Source organism: Pezoporus wallicus, unplaced genomic scaffold, assembly GCF_028554395.1.
Source record: "Pezoporus wallicus isolate ANWC-B61680 ecotype Strahan unplaced genomic scaffold, APGP_CSIRO_Pwel_v1 scaffold_3294, whole genome shotgun sequence".
Taxonomy (NCBI): domain Eukaryota; kingdom Metazoa; phylum Chordata; class Aves; order Psittaciformes; family Psittacidae; genus Pezoporus; species Pezoporus wallicus.
Window position 1 is genome coordinate 8,359,170 of NW_026635478.1, and position 20,318 is coordinate 8,379,487.

Here is a 20,318-nt window from a genome sequence, read left to right on the forward strand (position 1 = left end):
CTTCTCCCCTTCCCACTCAAAGCCTGCTAAGTTTCAAATAGGACTTCAGAGAGAATAAAAGGCTGCATAAGCCTTAACAATATTTTTAGGAACTGAGGGGAGCATAAAGTGATACTGCAAACAAAAAAACGTTGAGCAAATTGTTCACACAGAAGGACTGGCAGGCAGTTGTATTGCTCTCCATCTGCGGTTTAGCAAATCCTGAATTTATGAGCGGAGGAAGCTTTGGCTGTTTTTGGTATCTGGTGGGGACAACAACTAGCAGCAGCAGGGCTTGGGGTCCAGTCTCTGCAGCACAAACTGGATTATTCCCTGGGATCACACATTCCTGATTTACATTGCAGCTCACTGGCAAACGTGGTGATGCTAAGGGAGAGGTGACCCAGCTCTGGGTAGGTACTTCAGAGGGTGCCTTAGGCTGGGCTTTGTCCCAGTAGTGCTATACATGTGCGGTTACAGCTGGCAGGGAGTAGGCTAGCAAGAAGGAAGCAGCAGCTCAGAAGATTTGATGTCAGTGGGGCAGACAGAGAGCTCTGCCTGCGGTGACAGGAGTCTGGGGGCAAATGCGTAGGACGTGGCGAGAGGCAAGGATGGGTAAGAAGGTGTTGGGGACACCTTCTGGCAGGGGTTGGAACTGGATGATGTTTAAGGTCCTTTCCAACCCAAACCAGTCTGTGACCCTACGCTATCCAGTCGTTGCCAGGAAAATGCTTCCCGGCGACACGGAACCGCCAGCCACAGGGGCGAGGCCGGCGGCTGCTGTCCCCGCCCCGGAACCGCCTGGAGGCGGTGCGAGGAGCCGGCAGCACCGCCCCCGTGCCTGCTGTGGCAGGAAGCGGTGGAGTGCGGCGGGGCAGCGCCTGTGGGGAGGACTGCGGTGTCCCTGTGGGCTCCAGGCGGTGCCCGGTAACTTTCTGAGGGGCGAGCCCTGGGGTGCCGCGCCCCTCACCCTCCCGCAGGTAGAGAGGCCGGGAGGGCTTCTCGCTGTTGCCACGGGGCGGCCCCCGGCTCCGCCCGCCGCTGCCGGGAGAGCCGTTCGGGCGGTGGGGGCGGCAGCGCCCGGTGCCGCGGCTGCCTCCGCGGGGCGGCCTGACATGAGATCATCGGCAGCATGGCCTCTGCCAGGAGCGGCGGCCGCACCGGGCCGAGGGACCAGGAGGCCAACGGCGACCTGGACCGCTCCCTGCAGCAGATGCTGCGGGCTATAGCGGAGGAGCGGAGCCGCGCCGGCCTCCGTCAGGAGATCAGCGGCCTCGGTGAGTCGGCGGCCCGGGCCTCCCTGCCGGGCTGGGTGCGGGTGGCGGGCGCGGCGCCCCGGGGCCGGGCGGCACCCGCCAGCAGCGGGGACCCCCTTGCTCCTTCACGGCTCGGGCTGGGGCCGGCCGGCGCCTGGCTCTCCGTGTGCAGCCGGCGGCAGGGGCCTGGGAACCTGTTGTGTGCTGCCGGGCTGTGCTGCTGCCGCGGGGATGGGCCCCTTTTCCTCGAAGTCCCCGGGAACAGGAGAGAGCAGCGGTTTCTGCTCCATTGTCTGAAATGCCCTTGGAGAGAAATGGTCAGAAGACGCTACGCACATGAGCTGATCATCTGTTTTCTTTAAGTATAAACTCTGTATCACGTGTTTTGGAAGACAAGCTGAACGAATTTTGTGCTACTCTCTCCAGTGCATGAGCTCGTATGGCTCTCAAATGATCCCTGTAGTTTTTTTTGCTCTTCTAAGTCAGACACCTCCCCTCTCTGAGTGTATGACTTCACTCCGCTTGCCGTGGTCTAGTAAGCACATGATGAATGTGGTGGCTCTTGGTGGTCTGTTAATTTCCTTAATCATGAAGGGTTTCTTCAGCTTTTTGGCTATCCTGTTTATTTACGTCTTGACTGATGCAGATTTTACAGGGCATGGCTTTATTTAGCTTTTGGCAAAGCTTATGTGTTGCAAAATGAAAGTCTGAAGTTGAAATTCAGTTGACTTTAGGAAACAGAGTGGGAACAACAGCTGTCTTAACCATTTGCATCAGGGAACTTTTCTGACTGGGCTAATGAATAGAAATCATTTGGGTTTATGTACAATAAGAGATCATAGGCAGAAGGTTTTGATGTGAGAAATTATTTATACCTTATTCAGAACCTTTGTATATCCTGGACTGAACCTGTGCTTTAAGGGGATGAATGGCCAGAATTCCTGGCAGGGTCAGGGTTTTAAATTATGAGTACTGATGTGCAGTACTTCCTTTGTTTCTTCCATGAAGTATTTCTTGTCTCTTCCTTCTTCAGCTCATTTTAAGGTCCCAAAAGTTTCCATTTCTGAGTCTTCCTTAAAATTCAGAATGACTTTTTGTCCCAGATTTACTGTCTTTATGATGTAGATTGGCATGGGAAATCTCACTGGTTGTCTACGTGACCTTTATGTATCAGTTTGTCTGCCAGTGCTTACTGTGGTCTCCCAGGGGAGGAATAGACTCTCCCTTCTTTATTTTCGCCTTGCACATAAAGAAGCTTATGCAAAGAGAAGCGATGAGTCTTTCCTGTTTATGCTTCTCTTTTCCAATGGATTTGGATCTCTGGGCTTTATGTAGTGTAATAATGTTACATGGCCAAATCAAGTGTCATGGCAAAGAAACTGTAAACAGACCAGGAAAAAAAAAAAGCCACAAAATCTAAATGCCTGTGAGATTGCATTCATTGAAAAGCTGTTGTCGGCTAATGTTTGGCCATATCATGTTTGAATGAAGATAAAGGCTCACAGGAAAAGAAATACCACCCTTGTTTTCTTTTAGTGAAATTGGGCAAGGGAAAAACTGCGGTGGCTGGTAAGAACATAGAAATGCTTCCTCTTGGCTTGCCTTTGAACACGCATCCACACTAGCTCATCAAGAGAAGTCTTGCTGTGTAACCTGGGAATAATCACACAAGTAGTGGGACAGTATTGCACTTCTACCAGATGAAGACTTGAAGGGAAAACCTCAGGAGAACTGCTTAGCAAATTGCACTGATGGCCTGATGCTGGCTGTGGAGAGTTGCCTGTGTATGTCTGTACCTGTGTGGAAATGGGTTATGTGTCGCCACAAGAGTGCCTTGGCTGCTCAGTTTTTCTATCCAGGGAATGGAGCTGAACTTTCAACTGAGAGCCATGTTGTTTGCCAAGCCGCTACGTCTTTTTCAGAAGTGCGGTATCCTGCAGGTGGAAAAGTGCCATGGATCTCCCTGCCCTGGGCAGCTGTGAATGTGATAGATCTTTAGCTGTGGTGGCTGTTGTGATTTTAATGCAGGGAGAATCTGTTCCATGCTGGCTGTTTCTGAGCATAGCTGCTGAATATCCGTTCCTGCTGGCAGTCCCCTTGTTAATCCCCAAGCACTTCAGTCACAAAGTGGGACCGTTTGTAGGATTCGAGGTTGCAGACTCAGGCTGTCATAGGAATATACAAATTATCACAGTATCTGACCAGCTTTTTAAAATCTGCATATATTATTACCTGAAGTCTGGGAGAACAATCTGCGAAGCTTCCTTAAGGCCCAGCAGGCAGAGTCTCTCTGTGCTATAAATATCTGCTTTTGTATATTGAAGGGTTTTCCAAGATCATTGTGTGCTGCACATCACCTGATACATAACATTGTCACTCCCAGTGAATGAGTGCTCCTTTTCCCTATTCTGTAATTTATTTATGGGGAAGTAAATAGTTTAAATACTTCTCTTAAGAAAAACACTGAGCTTCTGAAGTGGTGCACAGTATGTAGTTCATAGATGAACAGAAGGTTATCAGGTGTAATCCTGCAGCTTAAATTTATGTGTGTCTGGATTGCACTAGTGAACGCTGTTGCAGGGCATGCAACACAGTCAGACTAGCTTGGCATGCTCTGGAATATGCTGGGAACCAGCAGCACAGCAGAGGTGCAGGCTTTTCCTTAAGTTCAGTACTTGAGAAAGTGAATGCAGTCCCATATGGGTTCAGGTGGTTAATAGAGAGATTTTGTCTGCTTTTTGTGCCTGGGTGCTGTTACTCAAAATGGACCCACCTGTTGGGCTGCAGGATGAGCTTACCCACAGCTGTTTTTGTATTAGTGATGTTTCTTTTTGTAATATCCAAATCCATTCCAGCTGTGTCAGTAGCTTAAACCTGTTGTGAGTCTTTTGCTATCAGCTGGCAATGATGTTGAATTCTGGGTTTTCCCCGAGTGCTGTTAACCCCTCAACAATAAAATGGGAGTCACTGAGACATGATTTGGACAGCCTCTCTCCTTTTGTGTATTGCCTTTAAGTGAGCTCCTACTTCCCAGCCTAAGGAGGAAGTTGCTATTTTTGCTGACACTGAGTTTTGGTGAGAGGAATTGCTATATTTCAGGAATATCATATGAGCATTTGGACAGGTATTGTCCACAAATGTAAGCATTGCATGGGATCTTCCATTTTGTCCTGTTCATGTAAGGTAGCAAATACAGCAAATCTGACATCGTGCTTAAAAATAATGACTCATGAGTGAGTCCTTACCACGCTGCTTGAGGGGAAAGGTGATGCCTTCCTGAGAAGCCTCAGCTGGCTGTGAGCGTCATCCACTTGTATAGAGTATTACAATGGTGTTGTGTGCAGAGCTTGCTTCAAAATGCCGTTTGTTAGAACATTTCTCTGGAAAAATAGTTCTCCTTCTGGGGAAACAGCTGACTTGCTGTATGTCTCCTCAGCCAGGCTGTGCGTAAGGCTCTGAAGTTACCTTTTTGGCCAAAGCCTTGAACTGGGAGGGTTTTATTTGTTTTCTGAAACTACTGTGTAATGTTGTCAGATGCTTAATTTCCCTATTTGCCTAATTGCCTTGCTGTTATGTAGCACAGTGTGCTTTGATGGAGGTGTGACTTTGTGAATACTGAAAATTATAATGAGTAAGAAGAAATGAATAGGTAGATGTGAATAATGTCTTAAATTGTGACTGATCAGCAATGGAGATGTGTAGCCACGTGAAATGTGAAGACAAGGATCCTGAGAAGCAGGTGGCTGCCCCATGGGCTGCAGGAAGTCTGAGTAAGCAAGCAGTTGAAAACTGCTGCCACCAAGCACTGTTTGTAATGGTGATGGTCGTAGGTGCCAGTGGAGAGGCTGGACCCTGCAAAAGGCCTTATAGTCTTACCAGAAATCAAGTTTTTCTGCTGTTTATTTTTTCTGGTGGTAGAGGAGGGCAGAGGAGGGTGTGCTTGGCATGGGGACAGCAGAAGGAGTAATGTTCATTCTCAGAGCCAGAGGATTGTTTGAACTTGTTTGTGCAGCAGGGCACCCCAGGGCATGTCATGTGAGTAAAGACAGTGGGATGATTCATGTGCCAAATTATCTTGATGAATAAATCCTGGAAATAAATAGATGTCTAGCCTTCTTGAGAGGAGGAAAGGTGAGGTGGCATAAGTGCTTGTGCACGTGAGTATTGTGAAAATATGCTGGAAACATAAAGACATAAAATGTCTTACATTTTGTCTTACATAAATGTTGGGAAAACATGCGTAGAAGAATGGTGAAAGAAAAGTTTGGAGAGCAAAAGAGGTTAAAATGAAGAATTGAAAAGAAGAATGAGTAATTTGGGTTTGAAAGTACTAGATGTAGTAACTTTAATTGAATTATAATATTCAAGAAGGATTATATATATGTGCTTCTGAAACTTTGTGGAAAGTGTAGCCACTGAGTAGGTGGAATTGTCTGGTGTGAATCTGCAGCAGTACAGAACTGGTTTGACAGGAGTAGCTTTCATGCAGAAGCAAAACGTTTTCTTCATTTGTGGATCATGCTGGAGTTCAGTGACTTGTCCAGTCAAAGGTGAGAAACTACCAGAGCTTAGAAGGTTTGTTTTTTTCTCAAGTGTGAAAAGCAAGAATAATGACAAATCACATCTGTGCTAACAAAAACTTGAGGGACATATGCAACCAAATTTGCTCTTGGTAATGTCACCTATAGTGAGATACTTTAATATACAAATACGTTGAAAAATTTAATTTCATTCAGGACTTTTAGAAGGATTTAATTATAGTTTAAAATACAGCTTTTATTGCTTGTACCTTAATATTTGTACAAGTTCTTTTGTCCTATTTATGAAATGTTTTGCAGCTAATGAATGTGAAATGTTCAATGAAAAACGAATAGTCAAATACTGAAGCAAAAAGAGGATAAAAATGTAACTTATAAATAGTAAAACAAAAAGATGTTTATAAAGTGCTTCGTAATCAGTAAAAAAAAATAATTATAATTAAAAAATCACAGTATTCCAGCCAGGAAGAATCGTTCCAGAAAAAATTCCAGAAATTGCAAATGCAAAGTGAGATCAGAACAGTTTATTTAAATCCGAGTTAAAATAAGTACTTTGAAGTCAAAGTGATTTAACAGCTCACCCTGGGGATTGAACCTCAGATTTGTGTTGGAGAAGTATGAGTAAATAGCAAAGGAATTCCAGGTATAATGGAAATGGGTATAATACGATTTTTTTTTTTTTTTTTTAGAGGTAGAAGGGGAAGATGATTTTTAAAGCCACTTTTTTTTTTTTCTTGATGTGCCTTTGAGTGCTTGGACAGGGCGGTGTAGGAGAAACCACTGGATGGGAGAGAAGAGCTTGTGGTGCTGCTCTGGGATGGGCCTCAGCAAGTAGTACTCGTACAAAGAGTGTTATTTGTACTTCAAGGACATCAGAGGTAGGCAAGTCCAGTGGAGAGTGAGTCTGGTAAGTTTGTAGCAGGGCTGGAGCAGGTAATTTTGCAACCAGGGTGCAGGTTTTTAAGGTAATGCATCAATGAGAACAAAGTAGTTGAATGCTGCTGCTGGGAAATTGATGTTTTGGCAGGGCTGTGCTGGGTGGCATGTATTCTGTTGCTGAGACTTCCTTCTGTTGGTATCACCGAGCAGAAGAGAGGCTATGTTTTATTTTTATTTTTTAATTTTTATTTTTATTTTTTGGTATATTTCTGTGCTGGTTGCTGGGACTGAGAGCAGGACAAATGACTGTCTCATGCTGGGTCTGGGAGGCCTTGACATGTTGGGAGAGGATTGTGTAGCATTACAGGCAGAGGCAAATAATGGTCTTTATTATTAAGGCTGAAGAGAAAAGAACTCATGTCAGAAGAAGTTTTGAGATTCTAGGATGCCCTAGGATCCCATGCTGCCACTTCAGCAATCAAGCATAGGATATTTAGGAATATCTGTGTAGGATCAAGTCATGGTGAACGGCAGTCTGGGGTAAACTCTGGAGCTGCAGCCCTCCAGGGTAAATGCTGCATTGTTTTGGTTTTTGTTTTTGTTTTTGTTTTTTTTTAATGGTGGTTCATTTAGAATTCCATTTCATTGTTTATTAGAACCTTGTTCATGCTCTTGTCACTAATGGCCTGTCAGGCTTTCCATTACACACCAGTGTTGCCAGGGGATTTGTAATTTGACTTTGAAAGGTTATCTTCTGTCATGAGCTTGACATGCATCATTCCAGACCAATAATATAATGTGGTCTTTTATTACAACTCTTGCATATTTTTTGAGCAGTTGGGTTATTAGTTTATTCTTTGTTTTTTAATGGAGATGAAGCTTTATGGGATTTTCATGTCCTGCTCAAGAGTATACATCTTCAAATTATAAGAGTCAGACTGGAGATGCTGAAGGAGACAAGATTTCTTTAAAAGGCAACAACAGAAAACACCCGCCCCCCAAAAAAAAACCAAAACCAACAAAAAAAAACCCCACCAAAAACCAAAACCAAACAAACCTAACAAAAAACCTCCAAAATATCTTTCAGATATTTTGTTGCCTCCTCTAAATAAGCAATTTTGGTTTTAAAACAAGGCATGTCGCTCTTCATTTTTGGATGGTAGCAGGAATTGCTGGATACCTAATTTTTGGGAATGAGTCAGTCAGCATGAATTATGAATCTGTAAGCCTGACAGTGGGAATAGTCAGGGTATTTTAAAACATCCATCTCTCATATATGTAATACTGTAGTTCTAGATAGCTTAACTGTTTGGTTTTGTACTAGCAGAATATTCTCTAAATCTTCAGGGAACTAGTTACAAATCCATTTTGAAGTCTGGATTCTGTTTTGAACTTTTAAGATGGTTTGGAGGTTTGTATTAGGGATTAAAATGTAGCTTACCTTTACAGTTCAGGATTGATCTTTTAAGGATTTAATAGTATATGTGGTTGGATTCTTTCTAAAGAAAAGAAAAATTAGATTTCCTGAAGAATGAAATATGTTGGTCTCCCTCTCATCATCTGTGTTCAGGGTGCTGGTCAATAGAAAAAGAAGATGTAAACAGTTGAAATATGGTTGTGTCTTATGTTCCAGCTACAGTTCAGGAAAACCAAAACCCTGTGGTTAAATAGTTAGTAATGGTTGTTCTATCTACTTATGCTCTTAAATATGCTAAGTAGGATCAGGGTGGCAGCTCGCTGACATGGAAAGTATTACCATGAAGTGAATGATAAGGTGTAAGGAGAAAGTATACAAAATCACTTCATGATCCCAGGAACCCTCTGAATAGTGAAGCTACTTTCTTCCAGTTGGTATTCAAAAGAATGTTAAACTGCTTTGGTCTGTTTGCAGCCCCTTGGGCTAAGCAGCGTGGATATCAGAGAATCAAGACTGCTCTTTTTGTGTGTGTGGTCCCAACAAATGTATTGATTACTTCTATGCAGGAAATAAAATACAGAAATACCAGATGGAGCATCATACTGCACCTGTAGAGGAGTTGGGGTAACCTGGGCATGGTTCAACAGAAGTGCCTTTGAGGCCACCTGCTCTGTTGTACTGTGTCTGGTTTCCCTCATGGGAAATGACATTGCTGGGCTTCGTCTCTTTCCTTTGAGCAGGATGTGCTCCGTGAGTCAGCAACCTGGATTTGATGTTAGTGTTGGGGTGATGAAAATCCTGGCTCAGTAGCAGCGTAGCTTTTTGTAAGCTACCACGCAGAGGAGAGAGGCACTATATTAGTAATTGCAGGGGCTGCCTCCATGCCTGCATTCTCTGTTTCAGGAAATTTGCATTAGGTGTTGCTACAACTTTATCAGTCTGTCAGAGTTGCAGCCTGTAGGGTCTTCTGAAGGAATATTGGCAATTTGCCTTTTGAACACTTTGTAGTGTTTCCCTTGATCAGTTTTATGTGAAAAATACATTACTTCTGATTATCTGTATCTGGAAGTAATACAGATAGGTTTAGCTTCAATCTCTACATGTCTTTAACTACCACGTAAGTCTTGGTCCTGTCTTGCAGGGCTTCATGTGATCAGCAGGAACTTGAGAGATGGGTTAAAATGCCAGTGAAGCTTGAACTGTCTTTGCACTAAGAGTTTGATTTAATCGCCTGGAGATGCTTAAACATCATCAAGATGAGGGAAGTGTTTTCAAATGGATTTATAGTATTCTGCTAAGAGCTGAGAAAGACTTCATCAGACATTTATTCCTCTGCTTTTTCAGAGAACAGGTAGATGAGCTCTTGAATGTCTAGCAATGTTAGATCTTCAATAAGGAATATATTTACTTACCTGCCTTAAAGGACCCTAAGAGGTGGATTTTAAATTTCCATAAAACTCAGGGCTCCATAATAGTACAGAAGATGTTTAGTGTGATTTTAGTAATCAGTCTTGAGGAGATGAGTTTATTGCCTTGTGCAGGTTACTACTGCTTGGTTGTTGCCTGCCTGATCCTTTCAGAAACAAAGTAGCAAACTCACTGCAGTATGTCTTGGAAATAGCATCTCTGCGAACCCTGGTGGCTTCCTAAATAATCATGATCCAGCTTTCTATACACTTCGTAGGAGTGTTTAAGTACTTTATTTTCCTTGGTTTTAATGAGGAGTGTAATTCTGCCTAATAACAAAGACTTGAATGGGTGACCTGTGTTTTTCATAGCAAGGGTGACTAAACTCTAGTCAAAGCATCATGTGAATTGTTAGTAGCCTGTGGTTTATGTGAATAAAGACAAACTAATTTCATCCTCTTTGATCTTTGATATTACAAGATTACGTTATGCTGTGTTCTTTGCTGTGACTCTTCAGATTCAGACTGGATTGTGTGTCATAATTGGCTTTTTTTCCCTTTCAGTTAAAAAAGGAACAAAGATTTAAAGCTTTTTGTTGGGTGCTCTGGGGAGCTTTAAAATTGTTCCAGGATCAGAATAATTATTGTGAAGTTTTTAACTTCTGTTAAAATTTTTAACTTCTGTTCAGCAGCTGTCAGGCTAACTCGTGATATATAACATATACACACACACACACATATATATGTATGTATTTAATTCAGTGCATGGATCCTATAACAAGATAAAACTGTTTTTTAATGGAAGAATGTTGCCTTTGGTACTTGTCCCATGTTTTAGCATGTCTAGTTGCTCCCAGAAGCTAGTGGGAAAAACTGGTTGTGAACCTAAAATAAAAAAGCAGGCAAAGTGTAAGATCCTAGGTAAGCTGTTTGCTACTTCCAAGTTTTGATGTTTTGCATTTATTTCTAAAATACCATCTCTAAGTATCTCCAGCATAAAGAGATTAAAATGTTTGGACTGGCTTGGAATTCTGTCTTGAACTTGCTCTAAAGTTTTGCTCTGTGGCTTTACGATTTGACATTTGTAGATGGTCCTGGTGCTGCAAGTATCCATTAATGAAGTAAGTACCACTCTAAGCAGGCTGGTGTACCATTTCTGGAAGTTGTGCTGTCCTCTACACCAGAGGCAGGTTGCTCCTTACTGTAACATGGCCAGGATCATCACCTTCAGCTAGTGATATTTTACTGTCATGGCACTTTTTTCAAGTGTTAACAGGGGATAGAGGACAGTCATCCATCCAGTGCTTGCTTGAGACTTTGAGTCCTTAGTCAACCTGAGGTTTGATTGTTCATCATTCTTTTTACTGTATGGTCTGGCACTACAGAGAAAGGGGGAGGAGTGAGTCACGCTCTAATCTGGAACACAGTTGAAGTCCCTAACCCTGCATGCACACACTGAGTAGGGATATAGCAACCATTAGTGCTGAATGTCAGAGATCTGAGTTTGGTGTCCGCTGTTCTGTGGATTTCTTCTGTGATTTTGGGAAGTTGCTGCCACTCTGCACCTGCATTCCCAATCTGGTATTTCAAAATAATAAGCCATTACCTCTGAGGGAAAACTATGGCTGACAACTCTACTAATATCTTGGGGACAAAGGGTGAGCGAGGGCTGAGAGCTCCCTCTGTAAGCAGCATCCTGGAGGAGTGCAGTAGCATAGCCACAGTGGAGTGCACCAGGGAAAGTATGGGTCCATCCAGTGTGGACTGTCCTCTTCACTCCTGAGTTTGTTGGTTTGGCAGAAAGATTGAGCAAATGATAATAACAGTGAAAAAATATATGAAAAATATGAACCAACAGTTCATATATTGCAGTGTTAAGAGACTTAGTGATTTTGTTCCCCATCTGAATAAAACCAACACCTGTAAATAACATTATTTTTGCTTTATTAACAAAAGCCATGAACACAGAACAGTCTGTGGGATTTTTGGGGTCAAAATTTGAATTCTAAGGTCCTTTCCAAGGTGAATTATTCTATGTATCTGCCAGTACTTTACATTTTTTATCCCAGTACTTTACATTTTTCAGTATCCCAGTACATTCTGCCAGTACTTTACATTTTTCATTGTTTTGAATGGGGCAAAAAAGGGAAATCAAGCATAGGCATGATCTCCTTCTTTCTACTTTCCTGGCAAGAAACTTTAAAAGGAATCACAAGTGTTTCTTCTTAAGACAAATGCTGTGAAAAATGCAGCAATTAAGAATGTAGCACTTACCTTGCATTGTTCATAACTGTCTTTTAACCCTGAGGGTGAAGGCGTTTTCTCAAATATATGGGAAAACAAAAGCACAAATAGAAACTGGAGTTTCTCTGGCTGTATCTGGAGCCTTTATCTGTCTCTTCAAATGTAAGATCTATGTTTTAGTGCTTTGATGATTGAATGGAAGAAAATTAAGAGTCATGTTCTTTATTTCAAAACTGTTCTGGCAGCATCACAAGGCAGGGTGTTCTGAAGCCCCATGGTGGTGAAAAGCAGCAGTAGATATTGCCTTCTTGTGTTTTTGCTGAGGAATTTTCTAAGACCTTTCTTTCTCAACTCACATGTTCTTACTTAGGGCCATGTAACTGTCATGGGACAGAGGCGGTGATTTCCCAACAGATAAAGGTTGTGATTATTTCTGGTTTTGTAAACTGTATTTCATAACAATCTTTTAGTCTGGAGGGAGTGGCTTGTTGAGGGTGATGTGGTGGGTGGGAGAGAGACCCAAGGAGGGCAGAAGAAACAGAGGTCAAGTGTCAAACCATAGTCCCATTGCAGGGTGGGGTGAAAAAGCTAGGAAGTTCTTAAATATTTAGTCCAGTATTATATTCCCTGGGACACTTCACTGTAGTGCACCCATATGCAAGCCGTCTGCGCCTGTAGGGATTCATAGCTGTGCAAGCTCTTCTCTGCTTTGGAGGAAAACTTTAGTAGTGGTGCTGGTTACAAATGGAAAGAGATGAGATGTTTCCAGCAGCTGACATGTTAATGGCAGATTACAGCTGTGTTTTATTAAACTGAATAGTTGCTTTGCAGTAGTTGCTCTCTGTCTAAGGGAGTAGGGTGCTCCTGGTGTTAGGACAGTTGTTTTGTCTTCTTTCTGACTGAAGTTAGTATGTCATGCATGTTACTAAAATTCCTCCTTTGTTTCTTCTTTCTCTCTTTTAATCAATAATGTCTGTTTTCCCAGACAGCCAATTTTTCTTGTTTTCAATAGTTCTGTTGTGGACTAAATTACAATCTTATATGTGTGGAGAAAGGTATTGTTCCTTGACAGCCCCAAGTAAAGCACAAGATGACTGCAGCACAAAAGGCTGGTGTGCTGTTGAGAGGATTGATGGTCTCCAGATCTGCAGTTTTGCAAGCTACATGCAGTGCCAACAGGCTGGGCTCAGACTGGTGCCTTGTTCCTTTGATGATTTCAGAGTGAAGTGATAAGCTGTTAGAGGAAACGTTTTTCTTGCTCGTGGGAATGTGGTTTGTTTAAAGAGAAGGGCCTGCTTTTGCAGGGAGGTGGAGGTTTCACTGGGATGTATGTGAGTGGGCAGGCACTCTTCATTTTTAGCCAAACAGCTATATTTGTTATTGTAGAAGCCTGTGGTGTTAATAATGGAATTGCTAAAGGGAGTGCTGACTAATTAACTGAAATACCTAGGCACTGGCAAAGATGTTACATTTGTTGGACATAACGTTAAGTACCACTTTGCTTTAGCCTGAAGACTCTAGAAAATAATCTAAAATGGGATTTTTAAAGGTTTGGGGTTTTTTAGTACCACCTCCTTCTGTAGACTAGTGTTCTTACATATGCATGTCAGGTTGGACCCCAGTTGAGAAATGCAGTTGGACCCCAGTTGAGAGATGCAGTGTCAAACATTTGGGGTTTTTTAAATCTTGGCTGCAAGATGGGTGAAAGTGTTGGTTGTCAGCTTCTAAAAGAGAGTGGGTTTGTGGTCTAGAAGGTAAGTGAGAATTACAGTTTCCAGTGCAGAGTTGCCAACTGCTCACTCAGCTGCTACTGATGTACTACTTAGAACAAAGAAACTGAATTTGGAAAATACTCGTGTGTGGTAGTAGGGATGTGTAGGAAATAGCTCTGCTTCCCTGCAAAGTGCTGGTGTAATAATTACTCCTTTCTGCCTTGCCAACATGATGCTAACTAGCAGGCTGCAGCAAAGATAAAATGCTGGAGGAGGTACATATGTGAGAACATCTGTAACAGCCACCCTCTAGGTTTATAAGGCTGGAGCTCTTCTAAAATACGATTTACTGGTTTTACCTGATCTACCACAATAGTCTCTCAGGTAGTGCTTTGACAGTGGTATTTATTAAGTGTGAAAATGAAGACATTGGAAGTCATGAATTTACAGGACCTAGCAGTCTTTGATCAGTGACTGCTTTGGCAGAGAACAAAAATAGCATGTATATCTAGAGTTGAAAATGCACATTTGTCCAGATACAGACAAGTTCTTGCACTCCAGCAGTGTCAGCGTGCTTCATAAGCTACCAAGTGATCTTCCCAGATTTGATTTAGGTCTTGGAAAGTTTGGGACTGTCACTGGGTGATTCTGGAAGCAGCAGCAGGGAATGTGTAACAATTCATCCCTCTTCCACTGGGTTTAAAGAGGTTGTATCCAGAGGAATCAAGGTTGCCTCTGTTAAGGGAGGATGATTGTACCTGTTATGAATTCTCCACAGTTGGTCACTTAAGGAAACACAAAAGCTTTGTGCATTATTTTCTAATGTGAAAGGTACAACTCTGGTGTTATCCAAATGAATAAATGAAATCTGGAAATGATGCTTCGATGCCTTCTGGAATTGTGTATGGGTTTGAGTGAGGTTTGGATGCAGTTTCTGGGGAACAGAACTACCACATGTGATGAGAGGCTGAATTACAGTAAAGTAGCTGATAACTGTTGGATGAAAATGAGTTTACAGTTTCTGTGCATCAAAGTTCAGTAGCAGATAACTGTATCCTATCAGTTATATTGACCCTTGCTATAATTAGATATTTAAACTAAACTGGCAGATGCTTGCAAGATGCTGTCATGATTTGGTATTTCATACTGACATATGGTATTTAGTTATTTCTCTCTAAATTTAACCTCTGAGATTGCTCCATCTTGGAAAATGCTTCTCAAATTATTTACAGTTCAGTCTGAATTCCACTTTTTCAAAGTGGGTATCCGCAGATGGTGCACAGTAGTTCATGCTTTTAAATCTTGTGGGCTTTGATTCATTGTTAAGCATTAACTAAAATGATGGTTTCCACAGCATATGTAGTAATAGAAGAGAGAAGACTGACAGAGAGGCGTGAGCTTTAAGAATACATTGTCCTTGCTTTTTTTTTTTTTTTTCCTAGAGGAGGTTGTATTTGTGTTCTCAGGCATAGTGATACACAGCAGTCTTAAGAAGCAGGAGAAGAGCACATGGAAACGGAGAATTGAAACAAATCTGGATGTAAGAAGGGTCTTCCCCACCTTCCTCTTCTGACTAATACAGAAACCATCCCAAAGAAAATAAAGGGAAAACCACAGTGCCCAGGGTCCAAGCACTGATACTCATGTTTTGTATGAGTGAACAGTTATTTTACTTCAATATTCTCATTACTTGCATGAAATGAAGTAACAAATAAGCAAGTTTTTTTTGTCTTTGAGATGGGAGGAATCAAAAGAGGGTCTGTGTTTAAAGAAGCTCTAAGCCCCCAGCCAGTCCCTGTGAATACTTCGTGAGTGTTCAAACTTGGGCATGTTCAGCTGTATCTTTTTCTGTCACTTTTAGTGGTCTTTCAAAATACTTTATGAAGATTTGTATGTCCCTTGTGTTTTGACAGCCAGCATCAAATGTATTACAGCACTGTCATGTATGCTATCATAGGGCTGTCATGTGGAAACAAGCATTCACCTTAATGTTTGTGTTACTAAGTACAAGTATTCATTTGCTTAGAATATACTTTAGCATGAGTTGCAGATTCAGCTGAGTTATTCTCTTCACGTGACTTCCACATGTTTTGAGGGGTTGGACTTTAATACATGAACTCGTGCTAGACCTTTACAAAGATCATTCTGTGTTCCTGAGTGGCCCTCTCCTCTCAGTGGGAGAAAACAAAGTGAAAACAAACATGAAGAAGTTGATTGAACTGGCAGATGGTATGCGAAGTGTAGAAAGCAGAAATCAAAGTGCTCTAGAAACTAAAGTTTTCTGGGGTGACCAGAAGTACTTCAGACAGCAGTTGAGTACATAGATAAGATGTGTTGTTGGTATCTAGAATGATAGGGTGAGTACTGGGCAGAAAATCTTTTTTCAGTAAGAAAACAGAAAAATAGCACTCCCCCAACACCAGCAACCCCCGCAAGAGAATGCTTAACAAATCTAGTATTTGAGCCAAGGTGTTTTTCTTTCACAGCATCTCTTCATGGGAGTTGTTCTACTGCTTTTTTAGCTGTTTTCTGTATAAGGAGGTGCTAAATTTGACCTAGAAAAAGTAATTCAGTCTGTGGAAGAACTTCTCTTTGTGTATTGTTTTCCTTTCATTGTACATTACAGATGTGCCTAAAGCTGCACTCAGAATATTTTTTTTACGAATCCCTTCTCTTTTGGCTGGAATTCAATAAAATAGAAAATAGCAGAAAAGTATGATTTGAATTCAGAAACAGCTGTATAAGACCTTATCAGTAAGGAGGCAACTGAGAAATGTGTTGGCTGATTGCTCTTCAGTTCCAAGGGAGTTCCTCAGGTGGGTGGAATTGCTTCCATTGCTGCTGCAGTGGGCTTTTATGAATTTAATCTTGAAAAATTAAAACACATTAAATACTGAGTTTCTCTCTTTGTTAGGGCTCTTTTTCTGTGTTACATATTGTTGTAACCATTCAAATTGAATTGCTCTGGGCTCAGTTTCCTCAATACAAGGCTGTGCAGTTTCATACAGTGGTTGTATTTTAAGTGTTGCCTATGAGAGCTCTATTATACTCTCTTCTAGGCCCGTTAGTGTGTTCTCTTGTACAAGGGCACGTTTGAATCTTGACTGCTGTTCCTGGGTGTTTCATCTAGTTGTGCTAGAGCTCTGCAATGGGAATATTTGAAGAGCAGGGAAGAAGAGGAGATAGTTTTGTGGAAAGGAACGTATATGCCTCAAAACTGGTTGCATTAGAAACTCTGTTATTGGGTTCAGCTGAGTTTCAAACATTGTGTTCACGGAACAAGTTGGTATTACCTGGTTTTGGAGCTGTAGTAATTCCATAATAGCTCTTCAGTGCAGTCAGGAGAGGAAGTCAGGTGTTAGAAATTATGAGGGAAGGGGTGGAAGTCAGTGTTTTGCTACAGAATGGTTTCATAGCACATGCTCATCTTAATAAGGTTCATTGAAGGGCAGCAGAGGTGCCATGGGGATAGTTTCCGTACAGGGCATGTTTAACTGGTAGGCTAGGACTTCTAAACCTGTAAGAAGACTGCTTCAGGTCTTGTGTGTGATGGAGAATTGTAAAGTGGATGGCATAAATACAGTTTATACGCAGTAATTGCTCACTGTGTCTTGTGAAGAAAGCCATTACATTAAGTTGGAAATTTGTAGGTTAAAAAAAAAAAGCTAAAAACCAAAAGACCCCATCACCAAAGAACAACCCCCCCCCCCCCCAAAAAAAAGCTTGCATAAATCCAAGGAGAGCATGGACAGGTGTGTAGAGCAGAGCTCCATTGGGTGATGCCACATACACAGGTCTCTGGCACAGGATTAGACATGCATTGACCGTGCCTTTGACTAGAAGTGCTATTGCTGTATTATTATGCAGTGTTAATGTACAGTACCTATGAAGACCAGGTGTTTCACTAGTGAATCTAGAAGGTGTGGTCTGTTATCCTTTCTGGATGCAAAGAAAGGAGGCAGTTCTGTTAGGGAGAGAAGAGGTTAAAATAGGAGCTGCAGGAAAGTATAGGTAAAGGGCATGTAGGTTTTAAAGATGGTTGTAGGATAGCAAGACCAACTAATTTTACTGTTAATAAACCAGGAATAATTGACAGATCAACAACCTAAATGTCTCCTTTTTTCTAATGCAGTATCAAGTCAGGTGAAAGCAGCTTCACAAAGGAGCCATGCTCAGATCTGTCGGCACTGTGTCTGTATTTCTCTTCCTGCTTGCCAGTAGCTAAGGAGGAGGTAGAAAGACACAAAATGTGTTACAGAAATACTATGATTACATTTATTAGGAGGTCTGTGTACATGTGTTAGATTAGCACCAGCTATCCTCTTTAATTACTTGATTTTGGTAATTAAGTTCTGTAGCCAAGATGCTTGTTAATCAAGGCAGATTTACACAAAGCCTTAGTGTAATACTTAAGTATGGGAAGGCAACCAGGGGTAAGGGTTTTGGTCTTTCTCTTTCCTTTGCCTGTAGCTGTTCAGGAAGGAAATGGGGAGATGCTGGTTGTGCGGATGTTGAGCTGTCAGGGAGCAGTGGTTTGGCAGCTCCCCTGTGGAGTGCTTGGGTACCCAGGCTCTGGTGGTTCTAATCCTCCAAGTTCCTTGCAAGGGCTTTTCTAAAGGCTTATAGCAAGAGCCAGAAATATCTCTAGAACAGACTAAGGGATCTGATGGACAATGGCAGTGTAGAGAAATTTCTGTGCTGAAACCCTGTGTGACTTCTTATGGAAGGGTAAGGTAATGCTGCTTTACCGAACCTCTCATCAGGTTTATTCCATGTGTTAGCCTCTCATACTCAGTGGCACCTAGGTTGAGGCTTGGATCACTTGTGTGACACGGAGAAGGGATGCTATCTGCCAGGTCTTTCCCTTGTCTCTTGGCTGGTGAAGAAGGACTAGCATTTGGGCAGTTTGGGCTTGTGGGTACTTCGGGTTTGTTTTTCCAGATGGACTCTGTGGTTTGTAAAGGTGAGTTCAAGCTTCATCCTTGCCCTGCACCAGAGGCCTTTAACAGGGAGTTTCTTTGTTGCATCTCTTGTTTCCTTGGTGCTTCTAGGTACACATTGTCTGTTGGTCTTCCCTTGTCTGACCAGATGCGGTTGGAACTGGCCCTGGAGTTCAGAAAGAACAGGGGCGTGATGGTGGGAGGTATTTGTTCTTGGGAGCCTGTCCAGGGGCCATGAAAGTAGAAGGCTCTGCAAGGAGAGGCTGTGGGGAAGGGGCAGCTGGACATCTTGGGGTTTGGTGGCCAAGGCCTGAGGTCATGCTGGTGGCTGGTGTCACCGAGCACATTTGCATATGGAAGCCCCTTTGCTGCTTCCATAGTTTCCCAGGAATGTTTGTTCCCCTGTGCATCAACAGCCTGGGCTGGCAGTTGACCACACTCCAGGAGCAACTGCGAACGTGCTTTCCAGTTTCCCCATCCCAGGAGCTGGACGAGCACTTCCATGCCTTCTATGTGTCCTGTGGCATTTGGCATTGCCAGTGCGGTGTCTGCATCTCCAAGTGACCTTGGTGGTCATGATGTGAAGGGAAGGGCGAAGAAACAGCCCCCCCCCCCCCCCCCCCCCCCCCCCCCCCGCAGGTTTGATTCCAGCTCCCCACCAGGGACTGGCGGAAGGAGTGTGAGTGGGAGAGGAGGAACCTGCTGCCACCCAGCTCTCATCCCCAGCTGCTCTGTTGGCTGGTTCCCTGTGTGACTTGGTGGAGCATGGACATGGAGATTGTCAAGGACAGCCAGCCACCTCTCAGGCAGAACTGGTGGAAGAGACTTCTTGATTGTGCGGATGAAACAAGATCTGCAAAAAGAAGATGCCCCTAGTGGCACATACAACCACTCAGGCAAAGACATCCCCCTGCTCAAGAGGAATACTTTTACAGAGCCTGTTTATCCTAGCTTTCCTTTCTGTTCTTGTCTATTTTTGCAGTGTATCTAATTTAGCCTGTTTTAAAAAGAGTGCATTTTATTTGTTACATGATGTAAATAGACAAACCCTTTGCCTATTGTGAAAAACTTCTTGTAGTACCTGTTGTATATATCTGTTTGTTAAATCAATTAAAAAATTCCTGAGCCTAAAGCCTGGTTAAATGAATTTTAAAATGAGTGTGATGGGGAGATAGTGGCAGCCCATTTACTGAGAGCAGAGCTTTTACAAATGCACTGATAGGGAGGTGCTGGAAGAACAAAGTGTTGGGATGATTTTAAAGGGAGTTGTTTTGTGAAAATCAGTCTTCAGGAGAGTCTGATCTTATTTGTGGCAGTACAGTCACTGTCATATTCTAATCAACAATTTTAGAATGGCACTCTGTTGTTTTAAGTAATTTGTAGGTCTACGTTTGGGCAACTGGTAATTTTAAATAATGGTTCCGAGTTGATGTGTTACTGCCAAAGTAGTGGAGAAATGGCTATTTAATGAAGTAATAGTCCCCCTGTACTTGGCACTGGTGAGGCCTCGCCTCAAATCCTGTGTTCAGTTCTGGACCCCTCACTACAAGAGAGACATTGATGTGCTGGAGCAGGTCCAGAGAAGGCCAGCAGAGCTGGTGAAGGGTTTGGAGCACAAGTGTGATGAGGAATGTCTGAGGAAACTGGGGTTGTTTAGTCTGGAGAAGAGAAGGCTCAGGGGGACCATATTGCTCTCTACAACTGCCTGAAAGGAGGATGGACCAGGAGGTGGCTGGCCTTTTTTTCCCCAGTAACAGGACATGGTGACTGCCTCAAGCTGCACCATGGGAGGTTTAGATTAGATATTAGGAAACATTTCTTCACAGAGATGGTCTCGGGCATTGCAACAGGCTGCCCTGGGCAGTGGTGGAATCACAATCCCTGGCAGTATTCAAAAACTGTGTAGATGAGGCGCTTAAGGACATGGTTTAGTGGTGGACTTAGCAG

The 20,318-nt window shown here is 42.8% G+C and overlaps 1 protein-coding gene across 3 annotated transcripts in view; it reads left to right on the forward strand.

Annotated features, from left to right (window-relative positions):
- The first annotated feature begins 836 nt into the window (after positions 1 to 836).
- KIAA0930 (KIAA0930 ortholog) overlaps positions 837 to 20,318 on the forward strand; it is a 72,616-nt gene continuing 53,134 nt past the window's right edge. Inside the window, exon 1 of one of the 3 annotated variants that reach the window (XM_057426941.1) lies at positions 837 to 1,256. In XM_057426941.1, coding sequence (XP_057282924.1) covers positions 1,112 to 1,256 — 145 coding nt within the window. In that variant the 5' untranslated portion in view covers positions 837 to 1,111. Of the gene's footprint in view, positions 1,257 to 4,113; positions 4,311 to 20,318 lie in introns of those variants that run through there. The other 2 variants (XM_057426933.1, XM_057426947.1) reach the window with 2 other exon arrangements.